This window comes from Sinocyclocheilus anshuiensis, unplaced genomic scaffold (assembly GCF_001515605.1).
Source record: "Sinocyclocheilus anshuiensis isolate Anshui unplaced genomic scaffold, SAMN03320099.WGS_v1.1 scaffold1299, whole genome shotgun sequence".
Lineage (NCBI taxonomy): Eukaryota > Metazoa > Chordata > Actinopteri > Cypriniformes > Cyprinidae > Sinocyclocheilus > Sinocyclocheilus anshuiensis.
The window spans coordinates 370,116-390,896 of NW_015538011.1; the positions used below are offsets into that span (position 1 = coordinate 370,116).

General features: G+C 38.4%; 1 protein-coding gene across 3 annotated transcripts in view; it reads right to left on the reverse strand.

The window, feature by feature from the left end:
- Positions 1–20,781, reverse strand: part of LOC107677579 (zinc finger FYVE domain-containing protein 9-like) — a 42,975-nt gene that overhangs the window by 4,003 nt on the left and 18,191 nt on the right. For 2 of the 3 annotated variants that reach the window (XR_001632862.1, XM_016472517.1), the window contains exons 5-18: positions 16,449–16,548; positions 16,148–16,324; positions 13,052–13,215; positions 12,779–12,908; positions 12,415–12,537; positions 11,343–11,498; positions 9,122–9,346; positions 8,297–8,379; positions 8,085–8,189; positions 7,482–7,632; positions 4,494–4,574; positions 4,109–4,271; positions 1,156–1,261; positions 693–869 (exon numbers count right to left, since the gene is read on the reverse strand). Coding sequence is in view for 2 of the 3 variants with exons in the window: in XM_016472517.1 (XP_016328003.1) it covers positions 693–869; positions 1,156–1,261; positions 4,109–4,271; positions 4,494–4,574; positions 7,482–7,632; positions 8,085–8,189; positions 8,297–8,379; positions 9,122–9,346; positions 11,343–11,498; positions 12,415–12,537; positions 12,779–12,908; positions 13,052–13,215; positions 16,148–16,324; positions 16,449–16,548 (1,941 nt within the window). In the remaining variant the exon portion in view is untranslated. The remainder of the gene's footprint in view (positions 1–692; positions 870–1,155; positions 1,262–4,108; positions 4,272–4,493; positions 4,575–7,481; positions 7,633–8,084; positions 8,190–8,296; positions 8,380–9,121; positions 9,347–11,342; positions 11,499–12,414; positions 12,538–12,778; positions 12,909–13,051; positions 13,216–16,147; positions 16,325–16,448; positions 16,549–20,781) is intronic. The other variant, XM_016472529.1, reaches the window with a different exon arrangement.

Sequence of the window (20,781 nt, forward strand, 5' to 3'; positions counted from 1 at the left end):
AACACAAGCTAATTTTCATTTTTGGGTGAACTAACCCTTTAAAGGGACACTTCACCCAAAAATGTAAACAGTGCTTGATCTGTGCATATTTCTCTCCTAAATCAGATGAGACGACTTTTCCACTGGAGAAAGCAATATTATGGAAAGAGGACTTATATTTCAGCCGAAGCAATGGTTTGAAGTTATAAACGTCTTAATGATAGATTTGTTTATTACAAACATGCAGATTTTCGCTTCACAATATGTTAATTGATGGACTGGAGTTGTGTGGATTGCTTGTGGATTATTGTGATGTTTATATCATCTGTTCAAACTCTGAGGATCCATCAGTGAGCAAGTGAAGTAACACTAAATTTCCAATTTTTTCAATGAAGAAAGAAATTCACATACATCTTGGATGGCCTGAGGGTGAGTAAATTGTCAGAAAATTTTTTGTTTTTGTGTGGACTAATTCTTCAACAGTAATTAATAATATAAATATTAATATTATTGACAAAATGATTACATTTTGATTTCTCTCTAGTGTTGTATGCAGTGTTCTCCTCCGATGCCGTGTGATTAGGGCTGGGTTTTGAGACAAATTTCACGATTCGATTCACAAGCTTGCGATTCAATTTCGATCTCAATTAAATTAGATTCAATATCAATTAATTTGGAAATATAGACGTTTAAATGGAGCTTGTCCTTGTCACCTGATCTGAGTCCAACGTGACCCGCAGGCCCAGTTTGGCCATGCCGTCCTCTTTGAGAAGTTTGAGGTGAGGGCACAGGGCCACGCAGAAAGCCCTTGCCACATTCTCAGCGAGGCGGCTGTGGTCCGCAGGATCGCTCAGGCCATTGGTCTGGTCCTCGCTCCGCAGGAAGAACACCTGAGCAAACAACACAACATGTAATATACAGAGTTAAAAAGTAGAATTGTATCATTTGCGACAAAAAAATTATATGCTTTTGTTCCTATTATAAAAGTCACTGAAGTCCAAAACAGGATCACTGGATCCCACTGAATTTCAATGTATTCACGAAAAAAGCACCGTCATTTTCAAAATATGTTCTTTTGTGTTCCACAGAAGTCAGTCAGTCATACAGATTTGAAATGTCATTTCAATAGAGTTCATAACATTAGATGAAGATGAATAATGAATCAATGTTAAAAACCTCTGTCCAACGGATGACTTTCCCATTGGCTTTATATTCCGAGCCATGGAAGATCTTAACGCTGGTGACAGACTCCATGGATTTCCCATCAACGGGGCTGATCACTCTGAAAATATGTGCACAGGTGAGATTAGTATGATGTTTGTTCATGACAAGTCAACAGCATTTAACAAAAAAGGATAGATGTCTGCACACTGAAATTACAACTCCAGAAATTTGTTAAAAAAACAGCATGAGAGTTTCAACCAGTCAGGACTTCATCAGGAACAATCCATATAATTGAATGAGACGCCTGAATGTTGAATGAGGTCAGCAGCATTTACCATGGAACCCACAAAGCTCCAGAACCTGGGACTGAATATTTCCCGTTGTAAACAAATTGGGCCTCATTCATGAAACACGAGCAAACTAATTTTTGTGTAAATCGTTCGTAAAGTTGTTCTGACGTACATTTTGGGATTCATGAAAGTGTTCGTATTTTACAAATGTTAGTTGGTACAAAAAAAAATGTACTCTTGCTCCCAGCCCCGCGTAAATGGGTTGTAAGTCATCCGAACGTTTTGCTCATTGATGGCACTGCATGTTTATAAAACTATTTACCTTATATAATCACGTATGTATCACACAGCATTTTGATAAAATAACATACAGTAATTATACACAGTATACTGTGTTTTCCTTTTTACTATTAGGCCTATAATGAACAGCAGTAATATAATCTGCAAATTTAACACTTTTATCAAATAATTCATTAGCTACTTTTGTTAGGGATGTACCAATGAAGTCTCTCGATTATTACGGAAATGTTTTTTTATAAAATGGCCAGAATGAGGCATAACAATTTCCTATGGCTGATATAGCACTAGGGCTGTGCGATATTGAAGAAAAATGCGATATGCGATAACTCATTAAATAATGCGATATTCAATATGTGATACGATAATGCTTAAAGTGCCACATGCTCAGATGAAACAGTTTCACTCAGCTGTTGCTGAGTCAGTTCTGTGAACTTCTATATCTATCTTGTCATATATATATGGTTATTTGTATGTATGTACCAAGAGTTCCTGTAAAACCACAACAAATTCCTTGTGTTTGCGCACACTTAAGTGGTGAATAAAGCTCATTCTGATTCTGATTCTAATAAGAAAGCACCCCTACAACAACTTCTGAAAGTGAACGGTAGTGTTTTACTCGAGCATTACATAAAAAAGTCATTTTAACATTAGTGTAATCATTTTAACATGAGTTTAGGAACTGAATAATAAAAAGGAAAAATAAAAAACTGCTTAGAATTTACTCTTTGAATTCAATATGCACCGATTCTTATTTAAGCTACAAAAGTTATTTAGGTAAGAGCAGTGAGTGATTTTCTCTTTGTCTTTTGTTCATGGCCCCAAATATTGCAAGCTGTAGCGATATGCATATTGCGATATGTACATTTGCGATTATTTCGATAATTTCGATATACTGCACAGCCCTATATAACGCTATTGCTAGATTTGGCAGACAGAGTGCTGCACAAAAGACGTAGGCCTATTTTTAGAGACTGTGCAGACTTATAAGGCACCAAGAACGATAACTATAAAGATAACGATATTAGCGTCCACACCAGCGAATGATATCGTCTGTTTATTCTAAGTGCACACGCGTCTGCCGCTTTAAATTATCGAGCTCATTATAGCAGGATGGATTCTGATTGGCTGTCAATATTTTTATCGTTCATCAGCTGCAACAAATTGTTCTGAAAGTGATTCCAATTATATCATTATACTCGCAGAGAATGATGACTGGTTGATTAACAGATGAAACTGCATTAACAGCATCTGTAATGTGCTGCCAAGCTTCCTTTTTTTAGGACATGATACTCCACTATGTACGCTTGAAAATAAAATGCTGCGTTTTGAATGCACTTCCGATGACAAAACTTCCATTTCTGCGTCTGCAAAATTTTTATTTTTCATTCGCTTTTGAGAGGACATGTTGAAGTCCTTATTTTCGTTTCATAATATTATGCCCATATATAGTTGTCAGTCAGATTCATGGGCGCGGATTATGGTAATTATGAATGAGCGTGCACGCTCGCCCCATTTACGAATGTTTGGAATTCATTAACACGCGTTTAACTATCAAATCTGATGTTTACGAAGCGTGTGTGAATCTGGAGGAGTTTACGGGAAGGTCTGTTTTATGTGCAAATTACTCTGAATTTACTCGTATATTTACGCAAGTTTCATGAATGAGACCCATTGTTTTTAAAGGGATATCCACAAAAGCGGCTGATGATATGATAAACATCAGAAGGATATATATCAATCTCTTATGCCTCATAAAACCAGCTCTGAAACGATTATCTCAGAGTTTGTTATTATTTAAAAACATGCTGCTTTATTACTGATCTGTAGGACATGATACAGATTCAGAAATAAATAAATAACAATACTGATACAAAGACTTAAAGTACCAACACAGTCCTAATGCCAAAGAAAGGTTAGTATGAATTCCAACATATACTGTAAACACTGCAGCCTATCCAGGTCAATGTTAGGAAAACATCTTATTAACCAACAAACTGTTCATCGGGCATAACAAAGAATCATGATTATGGATAGTAAGTACAGAGTCAAAGATATACAGCAAAAGTATAAATAATAGTATGGTAAAGAATTACATTTTGGTAAATGGAAAAAATACATATTTGTATGTGTGTACTGTAAAAATATCATTAAAAGTAAATAACGGAATATGGGAGCTGCATGAATCTTTCGAAGTTTGCAGCCTGCGTTTACTGCTAAAAGTTAAATACCTGATGTGCATTTGATTAAGATCTCAGCAGCACAATCTATTAAACCTGGATCATTATTTGATGTGAATGCTCTTAAATGACATTTTAGGGAATGGTGTCAGTGAACTCGTCAAGCAAAAGAGTCAAGTTTTACAGTTGTATAGATACCCCTTGTTGACGTTGTGGTCATCATCAACCCACTGGATATGGACATGCTCCTGGTTCTCCTCCTGATCAGCTTTCCCACAGGCAATACTGAAATCTTTCATCTCTCTCAGGGCTTGCCGTAAGGCCTCCATCATTTCAGCTGTAATCTGCACCATCACGCCATCTGAGGCACAAGAATTTATCATTACAATTATAAGTACACAAATCTGCACAATATTTTACAATTTTACAAATTAGAATCAGTTGGTACAAAAAGTACAGTTCTGCCAGACTTTGACTGGTCAGAAACATTAAAAGGGAGATTATGTCCAGTTTAGTCATTGTTCCAGAGGGATCAGATGTCCTACATTTAGAGAAAGAGGAATGCGAATGTCTTCTGCTGTACCTTCCACAATGCTGGTCTTAGCCAAGTAGCCCGATGAAGCCTTTAAAGCCCCGCTGAACACAAAGAAGGAGGCCCCAGTCACTAAAAGAGGGATAAAAGGAAATAATACTTCGAACACATACTTTCCTCATTCACTTTTGGATAAGTGTAATTTACTACCCTGAACAGCATTTGACAGAAAGTTTCAAAAACATCTTTAGAGTGCAATAGAATAACTCAGAGGTCCCAAGATAAATTGTCAAAGTACTTTAAAGGGACGGTCTATCCAAATATATATATATAATAAATATTTTTATTACCGGTCAAAAGTTTGGGATTAGAACGATTTTTTATGTTTTTTACAGGAGTTTCTTATGCTCATCAAGGCAGCATTTATTTATTTAAAATCTAATTTATTCCTGTGATGCAAAGCTGAATTTTCAGCATCATCACTCCAGTCTTCAGTGTCACATGATCCTTCAGAAATCATTCTAATATGCTGATTTATTATCAGTGCTGGAAACTGTTGTGCTGCTTCATATTTTTTTGGAACCTGTGATATTTGTTTTTTCAGGATTCTTTGATGAATAAAAAGTTAAAAAGAAGAGGATTTTTTAAAATAGAAATATTTTCTAACAATATACACTACCGTTCAAAAGTTTGGGGTCAGTAAATTTTTATTCTTTCTTTTTTTGAAAGAAATTAAAACTTTTATTCAGCAAGGGTGTGTTCAATTGTTAAGAAATGATAGCAAAGATTTATATTGTTTATACTGTAATAACATTTTGCAAGATTACTGTTTTTTTTTCTGTATTTGTGATCAAATAAATGTAGCCTTGATGAGCATAAGAGACTTCTTTAAAAACATTACAAGTCTTACTGATCCCTTGAACTTTTGACCGGTAGTGTGTGTGTATATATATGTATATATATATGTATACACACTGTATATATACATTAAACAAAAAAAAAAATCTGTCATAATTTACTCACCCTCTTGTCATTCTAAACCTGTTATGACTCTTCTTCTGCAGAACATAAAAGGAGAAGAGTTTCAAACAGTTTCAGTTCTCACTGACTTCCATTGTATGGACAAAAAGTACAATGGAAGTCAGTGGGAAAGGAAACTGTTTGGTTTCACAGAAGACAGGTATGGAATGACATGAGGGTAAGAAAATGACAATAGAATTTTTCATGTTTGGGTGAACTATCCCTTTGATTGGGTTAATCAATGTGATTAATTTGATGACATCTTTAAATGCCTGACATCAGTCATTTTCATACATTACCATTCAAAAGTTTGGGGTTGGTCATTTTTTTTATGTTTTTGAAAGACGTCTCTTAAGATAAGTTCACACTACAGGACTTTAAACGTTGGCAGATCGCTGTGCTATTCATTGTGGTGTTCACACTACGTGGCACTACGTAAAATGATCCGCAACCGGGGGTTACACACTACACAAGCTGACAACAACTCTGTCACCCAACGACTCAACAAACCACATTTTGTCACGAAAACACACGCAAGAATTGGAATGGGAATGACGCGAAACAACACGTGAAACAGGAGTTGTTTATTTGAAAATGGATGTCGGGAAGAAATTAGCGCTGCAAGGTTTGCTCTATGAAAAATTTGGCTCTGTTTATTGTGTCCAAACTTTTCTTTAAGCCATGTTGCTGCTGTTGTTTTTCTTCCGGTGACCTCAACCCATGCCTTGCTCATTAGCTGTAGCTCGTCACGACACCTGACAACACGTGATGTCGAGTCGGCCGACCGGTCCAGATATTTGGCATGCTAGATATTTGTTTGCCGTCGGCGGCGCGTCAGTGAGCCTCTTTGATGCGTCGTTGTGTAGTTCATACATAAAGATTGCCGAGCGCCGATCACCCGCTGATTTTCCCCCGATCACAGCCCGACATGTCGGCGAGCTCGTTAACTTGCAAATCGGGCTTAAAGGCACAATATGTAAGATTTTTTTATTAAAATATCCAAAAACCACTATAACAGTGTTATATATTTTGCTGACTTGTGTACTTACATTATCCCAAATGTTTCGAAAAAAATGTTTAAATCCAGAGAAATAAGAAATTTTAACTAGTGACACGGAGCGTGTCCATAGTGTCATTGCGTCGCCTGCCAATGACGTCATAACCCCTCGATTTCCGGGTTTTTTTTGTAGAAAACATGGAAACACCAAAGACGCTTTAATATGTTGTGCGTTTTAATAGACCGGTGACGACTGCACAGAGTAGAATTATAACAGAATTTTCAAATGTATCTAGTATGATAAAACAGCGCTGCTTTTTTCCCCCACATACGCACGACCGGAAGGAGCGAAAGAGGTCGACTTTGGCATAATAAAAGCTCCGTTGCTTTCGAGCCGTGTTTCCCACTCGTTCAGCGGCCTCATTTCACTTCGACAGCTTTCAGCCTCACCCTGCTTCATTCTACTACGTTAACAAATCATTAGCTCATCCATGAACATGATTTCTGCCCGAGTCCCGTCGGATTGCATCGGCTGTGGGGATGAAGACAACAACTCCCATGATTCCACACTCAGTCACGGAGTCATCAAACTACGCCTTTGCTTCTTTGTTTATTTTGAATACGCACCCTCCAGCGGTGAAAATGACATATTGTGCCTTTAAATCGGGCTTAAAATCCTGTAGTGTGAACTTGGCATTATGCTCACCATTTATTTGATCACAAAGACAGTAAAAACAGTATGATTGTGAAATATTATTACAATTAAAAATAACTGTTGTCTATTTTAAGATTTTTTAAAACTGTAATTTATTCCTGTGATGGCAAAGCTGAATTTTCAGCAGCCATTACTCCAGTCTTCACATGATCCTTCCAAAATCATTCTAATATGCTGATTTGGTGCTCAAGAAACCTTTCTTATTAACAATGTTGAAAATGTCTGAACAATAGTGTACACACACTGGGTGAAATCTTTGGGTGCGGCTTCAAGGTTTCATTTGCAAATGCAAGTGACCGTGGCGCACCTTTGCGAGGCTGGTGATGAATACTGATAGCCTGCGTCTGGTAGTTCCCATCGTCGTTCTGAACACAGACAAGATGGGAATCTGCTCGCTCGTTGAAGCACGCTCCCATTGCCAGCACATGCTCGTTGGACTTATTCATTGCCTTCATGAGCTGAGAAAGGAGAAAGCCGAAAGAAAAGCTTGTCATGACTTTCCAAAGTTATGCATAATCTTAATACTTAATTCTTAGTTCTTAAGGGTTTATAAGTCCTAGTTGAGTGAATGACAGCTTCTAAAGACAGCAGAGAGTAAGACACAAGGCACTCGAGGCTTTAAATGATCCCTGCTATGTCAAAGGTCTGCCACTACAAATTCTGCTCTGTCAAACGCTTTTCAAACACAAGCTAAATACCAAAACTCTTCAACGACTCGAGAAAAGGACACTGAGACAAGCTGTTGTCAATGCTTCACTTGTTCCATGGGACATTTGGCATCAATCTGCTATGCTCGCTGTTCCACATACATCTCAAAAACACTTTGTGCGCATTCTATTTTAAACGTGTTGCCACAAATGCAACAGAAATTCAAATAGCGTCTCTGTGGCATGTGCTAGTCTTCATGCACCTCATTGTAACGGTTGCTCGGTATCTTGATGCAAGTCTTCCTCACTTCCATGTCCACCACCAGCCCCTTCACCACCGGCAACGTGTATTGGTAATTACGGAAATCCTGTAGACGTGAGAAAAGTCAGATGCCCATAAATGACAAGACATGGGTTCATATTGACATAAGGCATGTGCTAAATGCAGAAGAAGAAGTGAAATAAGTATACTCACTGACAATAAGTTCATAATGGTATGACCAGTCTCTCCAAAGAGGGGTTTTCTGAAGCGAACGCTAAATAGTGGGCAGGGGTAGACTGCAACACAAGTGCATAAGACCACGCTAAGCCATCAAAACAAGTCATGCTATTCAAATCAGCAGCTCACAATAAGCTCCTAAACACTCCACATGACTGAAAGGCCCCTATTATATACTGTAATATTGCAATTACTGTAATGTAAAAATCGGGGGCCTATGTGTCTAACCAGTCTTCATGCACCCAGATAAACATGAGACTAGAACCGTACATGGTGCTTCTAAGTGTAAGTGAGCAAACTTGCATGACATGGATGAGAATTCATGAGTTGAGAAGCTCAGCGGGAAATACATTGTTAATATATTCCATCTCCACAGGAGGACTTGCCTCAGGGGCATAGAAAAAGACATTTTCTGCATTGTTTCTTGAACAGCTCTACTACAGGCATCAAAAAGGGGCCTTGCATTCACTATATCCTGTAAACGCACACCTCACTATGTCAAGAGGTCAAGTTTAGGAATTTGCGTGCGCTAAATGAGTTATCAAATTTATATCACTCGCGTTTTACTGCTACATCTGGTCTAAAATTTAGTGCTGCCATCTTGTGTTGACATTTTGAAACTGCATAGGCCTATTTTGTAAATTATGCTTCGCGGGCCATATATAATATAGACTATTAAGCCAGCTGCGGGCCGCTTAACATTCATCCACGGGCCGCATTTGGCCCGCGGGCCGTAGTTTGGACACCCCTGGTCTAAACCATCACACAGGCCTCAAATTCAACATCAAACCAAAATCTCACATCGGTATTCCGCCCCCAGGCGGAGCATGAGTCGGATGGGAAAGACCTTGGCCCAGGGAGTCTCCCACTTCTGCACCAAGATGCCAAAGAGGTAGGGTGGGTTAGGCAACGGCAGTTCCTGCAGGGTCTGGAAGGTGGGGCTGATGTAAAGGAAGCCGCCGTGCTCCTTGCTGCCCAGGAAGCTCTGAGTGAAGAAGGAGTGGCCCAGGTGACTTAACACATTTCCTGAACAGAAGAAAATGTGGGATTAGATCAAGCTCTACCACTGTGCTTTCATGCTTAAGTTATTTCCAATTAGATAAAAAAAAAATATTTTTTGCAACTATTTAAAAGGCTATACAACTTTGCTGGAATGTAACTGCCACAATAATAATCAAGTTGTTGTTAATAATAACGTTACGTCCAAGATGATAGACAGACTTAAATGTGACCCTGGACCACAAAACCAGTCATAAAGGTCAATTTTTTTGAAATTGAGATTTATACATCATCTGAAAGCTGAATAAATACGCTTTCCATTGATGTATGGTTTATTAGGATAGGACCATATTTGGCCGAGATACAACTATTTGAAATAGTTGTACCTCAGTGCAAAAAAATCAAAATACTGAGAAAATCGCCTTTAAAGTTGTCCAAATGAAGTTCTTACCAATGCATATTACTAATCAAAAATTCAGTTTTGATATATTTACGGAAGGAAATTCACAAAATATCTTCATGGAACATGATCTTTATTTAATATCATAATGATTTTTGGCATAAAAGAAAAATCGATCATTTTGACCCATACAATATTTTTTTGGCTATTGCTACAAATATACCCTAGCGACTTAAGACTGGTTTTGTGGTCCAGGGTCACAAATGTCAAATATGAATATTTTATTTCAACTGAAGTGTAGTTCAATCATGACAACTCTCGGAACATTTTAGCATGGTGATGGATATGACAATGTTAATGTATTTGGTCTTGGCGGAACAGATCTGCTACGCTGCTGCTGAATTGCTGCTGCTGTTGGTTATTGCGGTAGTTGTAGATTATTGCTGCTGCTGCAAGCAAGTACAGGAACTTGCTACTGCCAATGCATATGGCGATACGGTGCCATGAGTATTTAAGACATACTGCTGCTGCATAAATAGCATATAAAATAACCCTGTAGCAGATCTATACAGGTGGAGCTGGGGAAGGTGGAGGGTTTCAGAGAACTCTGAAAGCGCGCTGCAGGAATCTCAAGTGAATGCTAGCCAGCCATATAAATGCAAGGCAGTAAGCTTATTGGCTGCATATGCAGCATGAACCAATCACCTTGTGCCAAGTCGTTTAACTCTCTAAATATCATTAGTTACGTTAACACCCGTCAGAATGCGCCATCTAGAGTTTCATGACGGAACTTTATATTTGCATTCAATTACAAATGAGCTATTTCAATATTTCTTTTGCATTTTTATGCTTATTAAAATATATTGTTGTAAGCTTTGCGACATTTTGCTAGATTATTTTGCTAATTTATTACTACCATGTGGTGAGCAGTTGCTGACTATGTAGAATGCAAAGATCCAGTCACATAAGCGAAACGTCTGTGAAATTTCTTAAGGGCAAAAAAGGTCTATTGTCAATAGTTTAGGTCAACGCGGCAAATTCATGTGACCAACTTGAATCCAAACAAAATCTTAATTTTGAAATTCCTATTTGAGTGGATTCTTCGGAACGCCATTAAATGTGGCCGCTGCTTTATTTGTAGTTCAGTTTAATTTAGGATGCTGACTGTTTACAGATCATTAGATTGTAGAACTAAAATGGCAACAGCTCATAATGCTCCAATAGAACAAAAAAGTTCATGAGAGTTCCTCAGCATTAGCCACTATGTGCATTATGTACCACTGAACTTGGCCAGACAAATAACATTCTTTTACTGAACACATCTGACTTGGCACACATCCTACATTAGGCTCACAGGGAATGTTGTCAGAGTAAGATGACATGGGAACTGTTCTGTGGCTGAACCCGCTGACCTGAAGCAGAACTGGGTGACAAGAGGATGATTGTGTCTCGAAAACAATTTCTGCTGAAGTGGATCCTCAATGCCACCAGGGCCAGCAGCCTCATTTTACCTTTAAGAGCCTACTGGAAGAACTGTCTAATTTTATCTATGTAGGCCTTGCTCTCATTTGATCTGGATCAGTTTACCAGAATGGGCCCCCTCGTGGAGGCGTATCAGTTTACCTGTGAGAGCCTCCTGGTACAGCTGGACGAAGTGGCTGAAGACGTTCTTGGGAATGGTTTTCTCGTCAGGGAGGCACTGTAGAAGCACTACAACCTCTGCCTGGCCCACGGCATGCATGCCCTTTGTCATCATATACCAGCACTTCCTATTTACATCTTCACACAAAGATGACACAAAAGACTGTTATGACTCATGGGAATTTCCGTGGCATAGTGAAGGAAAGCCTCATGTTGCCAATTTTCTGCAATTCCACAAAAGAATGACAATAGCTAAGACATGCAGTTACCAGTTAAGTTCAACTAAAATGCTACAATTAATGCATTACATTCAATAATTGCTACAACTGTAACTAATAAAATTCTTTAACTTCAGGCATATTTACAAAACCCTTTAAATATGTACTGTGTGTAAATGGTTTATATAGACTACCATTCAAAATTTGGGGGTCAGTAAGTTTTCCTTTTTTTTACTAAATTAATACTTGTTCAAAAATAATGCAAAATTGATCGAAATTGACAGTAAAGACATTCATAATGTTTCAAAAGATTTCTGTTTCAAAAAAATATTAAGAATTTTTAACATTAATAATAATAAGAAATATTTCTTGAGCAATTAGAATGATTTCTGAAGGATAATGTGACATTGAAGACTGAAGTAATGGCTGCTGAAAATTCAGCTTTGCCATCACAGGAACAAATTACACTTTTTTAAATTGTAGTAATACTGTGAAAAAAAAATTAAATTGCTAGAAAGTGTATAACGAAAAAAATTGTGTAAAGAAATAAGATAAATATCACTTGTGAGCAAAAACTGAAAATGAATTAATTAATATTATTTAAAGCCATCTGTGATATTAGCCTTTGCAAAATGTAGCTTTTTTTTTGCATCTAATTCCAGAAATATTCAAAACAATGAAAAAGGTGAAGATTCATTTTTATAGGACAAATTAACCAAACATGCCCATAGTTAAAGAGAAATGCCCAGGAAAAATTATTTCGCAAATTCACTCTATTAGCACATGCACTTAAAATTTAACCCAAGAGAACATCTAGCAAGGAGTGGCTCACTCACAATTGACCAGTTTGACCATGGCCAGCAGGTTGGCATTGAGAACAAACACCAGGGGATCAGAGCCGCACTCCTCAAGCTGCTGCATCAGCACAATCTCAGATGGTCTTTCCTCCACAGCATAGTCTGCAGACAAGACACATAATATCAATACTGTAACTATCAACAAATTGCTCCATGACTCTATTCAGTTTCCTCTCATGGTACAACCCAGATGAGGAACCAACCCAATGAAAGTCCTCCCTTAGCATGAGTGGTGGAGACGTAAGCAGAAACACAGATACATGCACACAGACATGCACAAACAATCACCAATACTCATATTTTCAGGAGTGGAGGCAGCTGAATGGTGAGGATGGGCAAGCACCTTTGATGTGGCCTCCCGTACCTCCTTTGATGCCTGTGGAGATGAGGATGGGAGGAAGTCCGTCCTCTGGGATCAGACTGAGAGAGCTGCCCACAGGGCTGGCAGTCGGGGCTCCAGTGACACGGGCCGCCTATGGCAGGGCAAGAGACACAAACTTATGCCACAACATAACGCAACCGTCTCAGGGTAAGAATCACGATCAGAAACAAGCTTATGCCTGTAAAAACTCTATATTACAAATGATTCGGAAAAATTGATAAAGCAAATCTTCACCTCAGAAGCATTGGCTCCTGAGGATTTGTTTGAATTTTGCGATGCTTCCACAGGCTGTGTGGGGTTGGGGTTTGCTGCCGGCCCTTTAGAAGAGTCTGTAGCTTCCCCATTGGGTAAAATGCCGTCAGCAAACCAAACCCTTCTTTGCTCTCGAGGAAGAGAACCTGAAAGTACACACACACACACACACACACACAAACACAGGGAGGCTTATGAATAGCGAACTCTAGACTTTATACAATACACAGCATGAAAAGCAGTGTTCAAATTCAGAGTAGCGGGACCTGTCACATATAAGAACAAACCAAGGAATGGTCAAACTGCTGCTCTGACATCATGTTTTGTTTTGTTTTTAATCCAACTTTTCATCAGTGATCTAGTTCTAAAAACCCTTAAGGACTCAATTCTGTCATCTGTATGACTTTATTTATTATGTGGAACATAAAAGAAGATATTTTAAAGAATGCTGGTAGCTTGGGTGTCACAATATGCCGGCACTGACAATAACTGTAATATTTAAAAAATGAAATATTGATATCTTGTAGTGCTGTCAAAATTAGCGCGTTAACGCATGTGATTAAATTTTTCAGTTTAGCACGTTAAAAATATTTACCGCAGGGGTGGAGCTAGGGTTGGTCACCACACTCACAACTGCTGCTTCTGTCTCTTTTTTCTTGACAAGAACTGTTTATTTAGACGCAGAACGTCTTTGCGGCCACATTAAACGGGAGACTTTTCAGACGTGCACTCCAACTTCATCTCAGCGCCAGGCGCTGGTCAAACGAGCGTGGAAAAGGTACAGGTGACGAGGGAGCTTCACTAGAACAACAGTGAACTACGGTCAGATGAGATGTTGTCAGGCCATATGTCAGTAAAAACAAATTGTCCTGTCCTGTCAGCTGTTTTACTGTGCTCGTAGCACCTGCTCTTCAATTGCACGCACAAATGAAACCACGAGCATGCAATGTCGTAGTTATGTCGTCAGTTAAGTCATGAAGTTACAAAAAGGCGATTAAAGCTGCCTTAAAACTGAGCATGCATGTAATATATTTTATATGAGTCACATTTAAGAACGGTCTCTCTCATCTAACACAAGCTGCCTTAAAACTGTGCATGTAAGGATTTGTTATATATGATTTAAATTTAAGAACATGTCTCTAAAATGCAGTGGTTTTCAAAACTGTTCTTGAGCACACCAGCACTGTCTCCCTCATCTAACACACCCGATTCAACTCGTCAGCTCATTAGTATAGACTTTAAGACCTGAAGTGAGTCAGAAAAGGTAAAGAGATGCGTGTCAGATCCGTGTCATGCAGCCGTTAAAGCAACCAAAATAACCTAGCTGCTGTGATGTCTGTTAATCAAAGAACAGGAAAAGAAAAAAAAAAAGAAAAAAAGAAAAAAAAGAGGAAATCAACTTTTGTAGCTTTAAGGATTCATCTATATTTAATTTAGAATTTAGTGTTTAATAACTTTAATTTCTGTATATTTCCTACTTGCTGAAGGGCACAGGTAGCTAAATATGACATTTATTAAAGGGTTCATGTGAAGATTGTTTTAAGTTCACTTAAATTCAAAGTTGTTATTTTTTTAAAGTCTAATAAATGTTAAAATTGATAGCTCTCAATTATACTGTAATGTTGAATGACTATAGTCAATGGTTAAATATTAGAGAAAAAAAAAATTCCTAGAGAAATCAGTAGTATTGATATCAGTGATAATCACCTTCAATCATAAAAAAGATGCCATTAAGCAAATATTAAAACTATACTGTCTTTATGTTGTTTCTACATTAATTTGAAGATTGCAATATAAAAGCATAATTAAAAACCTTAATGTAAGTTGGGATTAATCGCGATTAATTTCGGGGAAAAAATGTGCGATTAATTAATCTTTTTTTAATCAATTGACAGCACTAATATCTTGTTAATATTAAACACAATATTGTAAATAAGCCAGCATCTCCAATATATTAGGTGGTGTTTGTGTATCATAAAACCCAAAAAATATGACAACACAATGCGTAGCTACTACTGCTGCACAAAATCAGGTCCAGAGGAGATGACAGGTGATGATTAAGTTATGGTTACAAACAGTGGTGGAAAGAGTACCGTATTGGCTCCTCAATTTGTGTTTCCAACACACTTTTTCACAGCGCGCATCACGCGCTCAAACTCATCAAAAGTCAACAAGTTCAAGAAGCAACAACGACTTTTCCAAGTTACTGCTGCAGAACGCACGCGAGAGAGAGACGAGGCAGCGCCGATCGCGTGTCTCATAAGTGAGTGGGAATTTACCGAACGTGGCACTTGCGGGAGTTAACACTGTATGCAATACCCGCAACCTCACACCAAATTTCAGGCCGTGTAGATAGGCAAGCATATATACAAATCATTTAGTAAGCAGAAATCCAAAATTTACCTTAACATATTAAGTTAGAGGAAGATGCGACTGAATTGATGCTTGAATAATGCACTTCCAGCAGCCATGACAGTTGGCGGTTAAAGTTTTCTATGCACAATTTGATTTGTCGAAAGTCACGAGACCTATTACTCTCTATCCAATCACGTTGATGGATAAAAATAAAATTAAAATAAGCATGTAACAACTCTCTCTCCGCCTTCTTACATTTGCATTTGGAGTGTGATTCACTGAACAAAAATTCACTGAGAAAACACCAAATAAACAAAATTAAATAAAAGATTGGCTCCTATAATCATGTAGTGAAAATCAGATATTGTGACAGCCCTGTTAGTAACCAAATAGCTTTGGTAACCATTGACTTTCAATGTATGGACAATGAGATTCTGAGACATTTCTGAAAATATTTTCTTTTGTGTTCAACAGAATAAAGTCATACAGGTTTGGAATAATATGAGGGCGAGTAAATTATTATTGAGTTTTAAGGAATGACAACAGTAGTTGTTAGTGCACGATTAGGTTACGGTAAGTGAAGCTCCCACTAAACAGACCTATAATGAAGTTTACGGGTTGGGGACTCACAAAGTGCCCTAACACAGTTTGAACACTGCTGAAAAGTCGAAATCAGCAATCTACAAATTAACAATGCTTTTGGCAATATCCTACAGAATTTACCTTCAGACCCTGGCTGTTTGAGGACACCAACAGGCACCATGACGGTTGGGGGTGGGGAGCTGAGTGCTCCTGATGCCTGGGCTTGCTGCAGAGGGGGAATAGTGGAGCAGTACTCAGCTGGGTTGTTGGGATTTGGGCTCTGGTTGCAACCACCTCCCATGTTCTCCCATGCTTGAACTTATAAGTAAGACACAGAGTTCAAAGGATCTGGTTATTCACATAGTAAAACTAATTTCAAGTGTTAACTGGTTCATTTCTGTATTCTGTACAAAAACTCGCAGCCTATATATATATAACTCACCATTCATAAGTGCACGGTGGCAGGTAACACAAACCCTCGCTTCTTTCCTGTCCATGTACATCAGCCTGCTTTTCAGACTACAACAAGCAGCACAGAACACCTGGCCAAACACACACCACAAACAAAATATGTTTGCTTTGATAGAAACAACTCATACCAGAAATTAGACATAATAACAAATGATGCATAATAACAAAACATTGCAAAGAAACTATATGAATCAGTCATGAACCAGTTCTCAGAACAGAAGAAGTGGTCTAGAGTAGGGATGCAATGATTAACCGATTTCACTATTAACCGTGCTTTAAAACGTCACAGTTAATGGACTATATGGACAGAGCATTCTTTAGAACTTCTGCATTAAGATAAGCCAGCTCATAAACTTCCGGTGAAACGTCTTAAAGATTCACTTTTCATTCATGAAGATGACATGACAAATTGTGCCAAAAATGTGTCTCCTGGCGGAAAACAAAGCCTTTTTTAGATGAAAATGACATTAAATTATCATTATAACCAGTAGATGGCACCAGAGGATCACTAATGGCGCTTTTCCACTGCGTGGTACGACTCGGCTCGGTACGGCTCAGTACGGCACGGCACGGTTCGGCTCGGCACGGTTTGCGTTTCCACTGCAGTTCAGTACCGCTTTAGAGTGGGCAGGATCATTCACATGTCGTTATAGTTGCGCCGCCTCTACTACCACGACTCCTAAAAAAAAACTTTTTCATTCCGCGTCACCCCATCAATCTCTCACTGGAAAAAAGGTGCGCTCGTTCAAAACAGTTGCATTCGATCCTGGCTGTGCTGATTTAAATCTAGCAGTTCTTTTGTGTTTGTGTCACAAGTTCAGTGACGCAGGTAGTGACGATTCTCTCCGGCCAATCCGTGATCAGCAGAGTTTACACGTCACGTTTTGGTAACGGTACGGTTCACTTGGAACCCCAACCGAGGTGGTACTAAAAAAAGTACCAGGTACTGTACCCAGTGGAAAACAACCAAAAAGTGAACCGTACCGAGCCGTACCGTGCCGTACCATGCAGTGGAAAAGTGCCACAATTAGCTCAGTTGCCATAAACTCCCTAGTTTTTTCACATCTTGCTTCTGTATTTATTATAAAATGATTGTAACACATTTTAGTACTTTTACTGTACTCAAGTATAAAATACAGAAAGTGCAGGAAGTCACAAAGTATCATGTAATTTAAAAATAAATAAATAATAAAGCCCAGACACCAACATCCTAGAAGAGTTAATTATTTAAATACTTAACTAGGTAACTACAAATTGAATAAGTTAATTATTAACAGTATAACAATTAAATAATAATGCATTAAATATTTTGAAATATTTATACATTTAATTTAAAAACTACACACTAGATTAACTATGACAGAAGCTTTATTTCCACTAAAGAAATGTCTGAAGTCGATAGTGTGGGAGCATTTTGAGTACACCAATAACGACCAGGGCATCACTGAAATATTGCCGTAAAAAAGTTGCTGCTAAAGGAGCGAATACTTAAAGGGTTAGTTCACCCAAAAATGAAAATTGGCTTGTGTTTTACTCACCCTCGAAGCATCCTAGGTGTATATGACTTTCTTCTTTCAGACGAATCCAGTCGGAGTTATATTAAAAATTGTCCTGGCTATTCCAAGCTCTATCATTGCAGTCAGCGGGTGTTGCAGTTGAACAGTCCACAAGTCCTCAAATAAAGCGCGCGCATTCATAATAAAAAGTGCTTCACACGGCTCCGGGGGGTTAATAAAGGCCTTCTGTAGTGAATCCATGCGTTTTTGTAAGAAAAATATCCATATTTCAAACGTAATAAACACTTTTATATCACTTCCGCCAACTGTCATAAGCAGAAGCCGTTCCGGCGGATGACGTAGCACGTCGGTGTTGCGTGATTAGTGACGAACGCGGAGAGACAACAAAACAAAATGCCGGTCACAAATTAGAAGTACAAACCGAAGATTTGCAAAGAAAAATGTCAGAGGATTTCGATATAAGCCAAGAGGAGACTGGTTTTCCTTTGCTAAAGTAAGGAAACTTTGCTTCCTTTGCTCCTATAAACAAACTCGTGAGACTAGCATTAGGGCTGTGACGGTCGCCGTGACAACCGCGGCAAGCGACCACCGCGGTTGTCTACTGCCACCGGCGGTAGTGCACGTGACGTCACGCACTCTATAACAAGCATAATACGAAGTTTTGTATACAAGTGTAATAACAGTGGCGGAAAAGTGAACCGTGTCTACACCGGACGTAACACCACCGCGTCGCAACAGGTTGAGTCTGTCTAGTGTCTCTACACAGGACATTTAAACTCTGTGTCAGTACCTCATAAATAGAACGAGGCAGTTTACTGTCGGGGATTTGTCATGTCGTGTCGTGCCGCATCCAGTGTAGCATCACTGATTATAATGTGTTTTATAGTATTTTGTCGCGCTGCGTCCTGTAGACAGGGTGTATTTAACTTTCTTATTTAGGCTACTTTCTTGTTTAACTGTATTATTTCTTTGATATTTATTTTAGTGTTTTGCAGGCTGCGTATTCACTGACTGAAGTACTAAAATAAATACGAGCTGACGAGTTAAATCGGGTGTGTTAGATGAGTGCTGGGCTGCTCCAGGACAGTTTTGTTAACTGCTAATTTTAAAATATATATATATATATATATATAAAATATTAATTATATATAGCCTCTATACTGTATATATATTTATATCAACACCGCGCCACCGGCGATAGTTGGTCCATTGCCACCATCACAGCCCTAACTAGCATATCTCAGAGGCACGCGAGCTGCGCATACGTCATACGCCTTCCGCCGGAACGCCTTCTGTCTATGCTTCCGCGTATGACAGATAACGGAAGTGAGAGAAAAGTGTTTATTATGTTTGAAATATGTATATTTTTCTTACAAAAACGCATGGATTCACTACAGAAGGCCTTTATTCACTCCCCGGAGCCGCATTTTATGATGAATGCGCACGCTTTATTTGACGACTTGTGGACTGTTCAACTGCAACACCCTCTGACTGCAATGATAGAGCTTGGAATAGCCAGGACAATTTTTAATATAACTCCGACTGGATTCGTCTGAAAGAAGAAAGTCATATACACCTAGGATGCTTCGAGGGTGAGTAAAACACAAGCCAATTTTCATTTTTGGGTGAACTAACCCTTTAAGGGATAATGAACAGCTAGCTACGCATTAAAAGATTTTAGGCAAGAACCACCCGATGCGAAGCTATGGCTTGTTAGCTCTAGCATTCTGCCCACTTCAAATCAGACAGAGATGAAATAGCACAGTAAGATCACATTTATTTGAATTAGTTAATTATAACATTTACTTGAATTAATTATTTGATCGAGAGAGAGAGTTGACAGTTCTGCGTCTGTGCGTCTCTCAACAAGCTGTGAGTTTAGTTACTTCAAACAGCGATTTTTCCCCCGTTGCAGATGAGTGATTAATAAAATGTAGCGATCCAGCATCTAAGCTATTTTATTAATACAATTCGTGGGGCAGCGTTGACAAGGTTCTGTACTGAATGTTTCTGTGTGCGAGCAGCGCGATCTCCGATTTCACAAACCAAAATAAAAGACATGATATTCTCAGGCTAGGGCTGGGCGATATAGCTAAAAAATGTATCAACGATATAATGTTTCATATCGTTCGGTATAAGACATAACCGACTGTGTTTACGAGAATACTTGCAGAGACAATTATTTTGAGATAATTTTGTGTGTATGTGTTCATTCAGAAGCAAGGATACGTGAAAGAGGAATCAATTCTGTGTACGCGCATTGTCTGAAACGCGGCTCCCTGAGCGCGCTTTGAGTGCGCGCAGAAACCAGTGTGCTAGCTCCAAACGAGCGCGAATGTTTTAAAATGCTTGAATGTTTATATCGGCAAGACTTAGAATAGGGCTGGGCGATATAGCTAAAAATTTTATCAACGATATAATGTTTCACATTGTTCGGTATCGATAATTATTGACATTTTTATAACCTTTTTAAAACAAAAAGCAATAGAAAAAAAAATGCTTAAATTTAACCACTGTATTTATAATTAACACAATTTATTGAGACAAACAACAAATATTTTTGGTTTTAACAATCAAACACAATAAAAGTTAAACAAATATCTAATTTCTAATGTTTTATATGCAGATTAAATAGGTCTTTATTGTATAGGTCTAATTGTCTCCCGAGGCCACAGGAGGGCGCAATGAGCAAAATAATGCAGAGCATTTAGCAAGTAGCTCTATAAAAACATGCATTACATCTAAATTAACTCATAAAAATCAAATATAATTTCGTAAATTGCATAA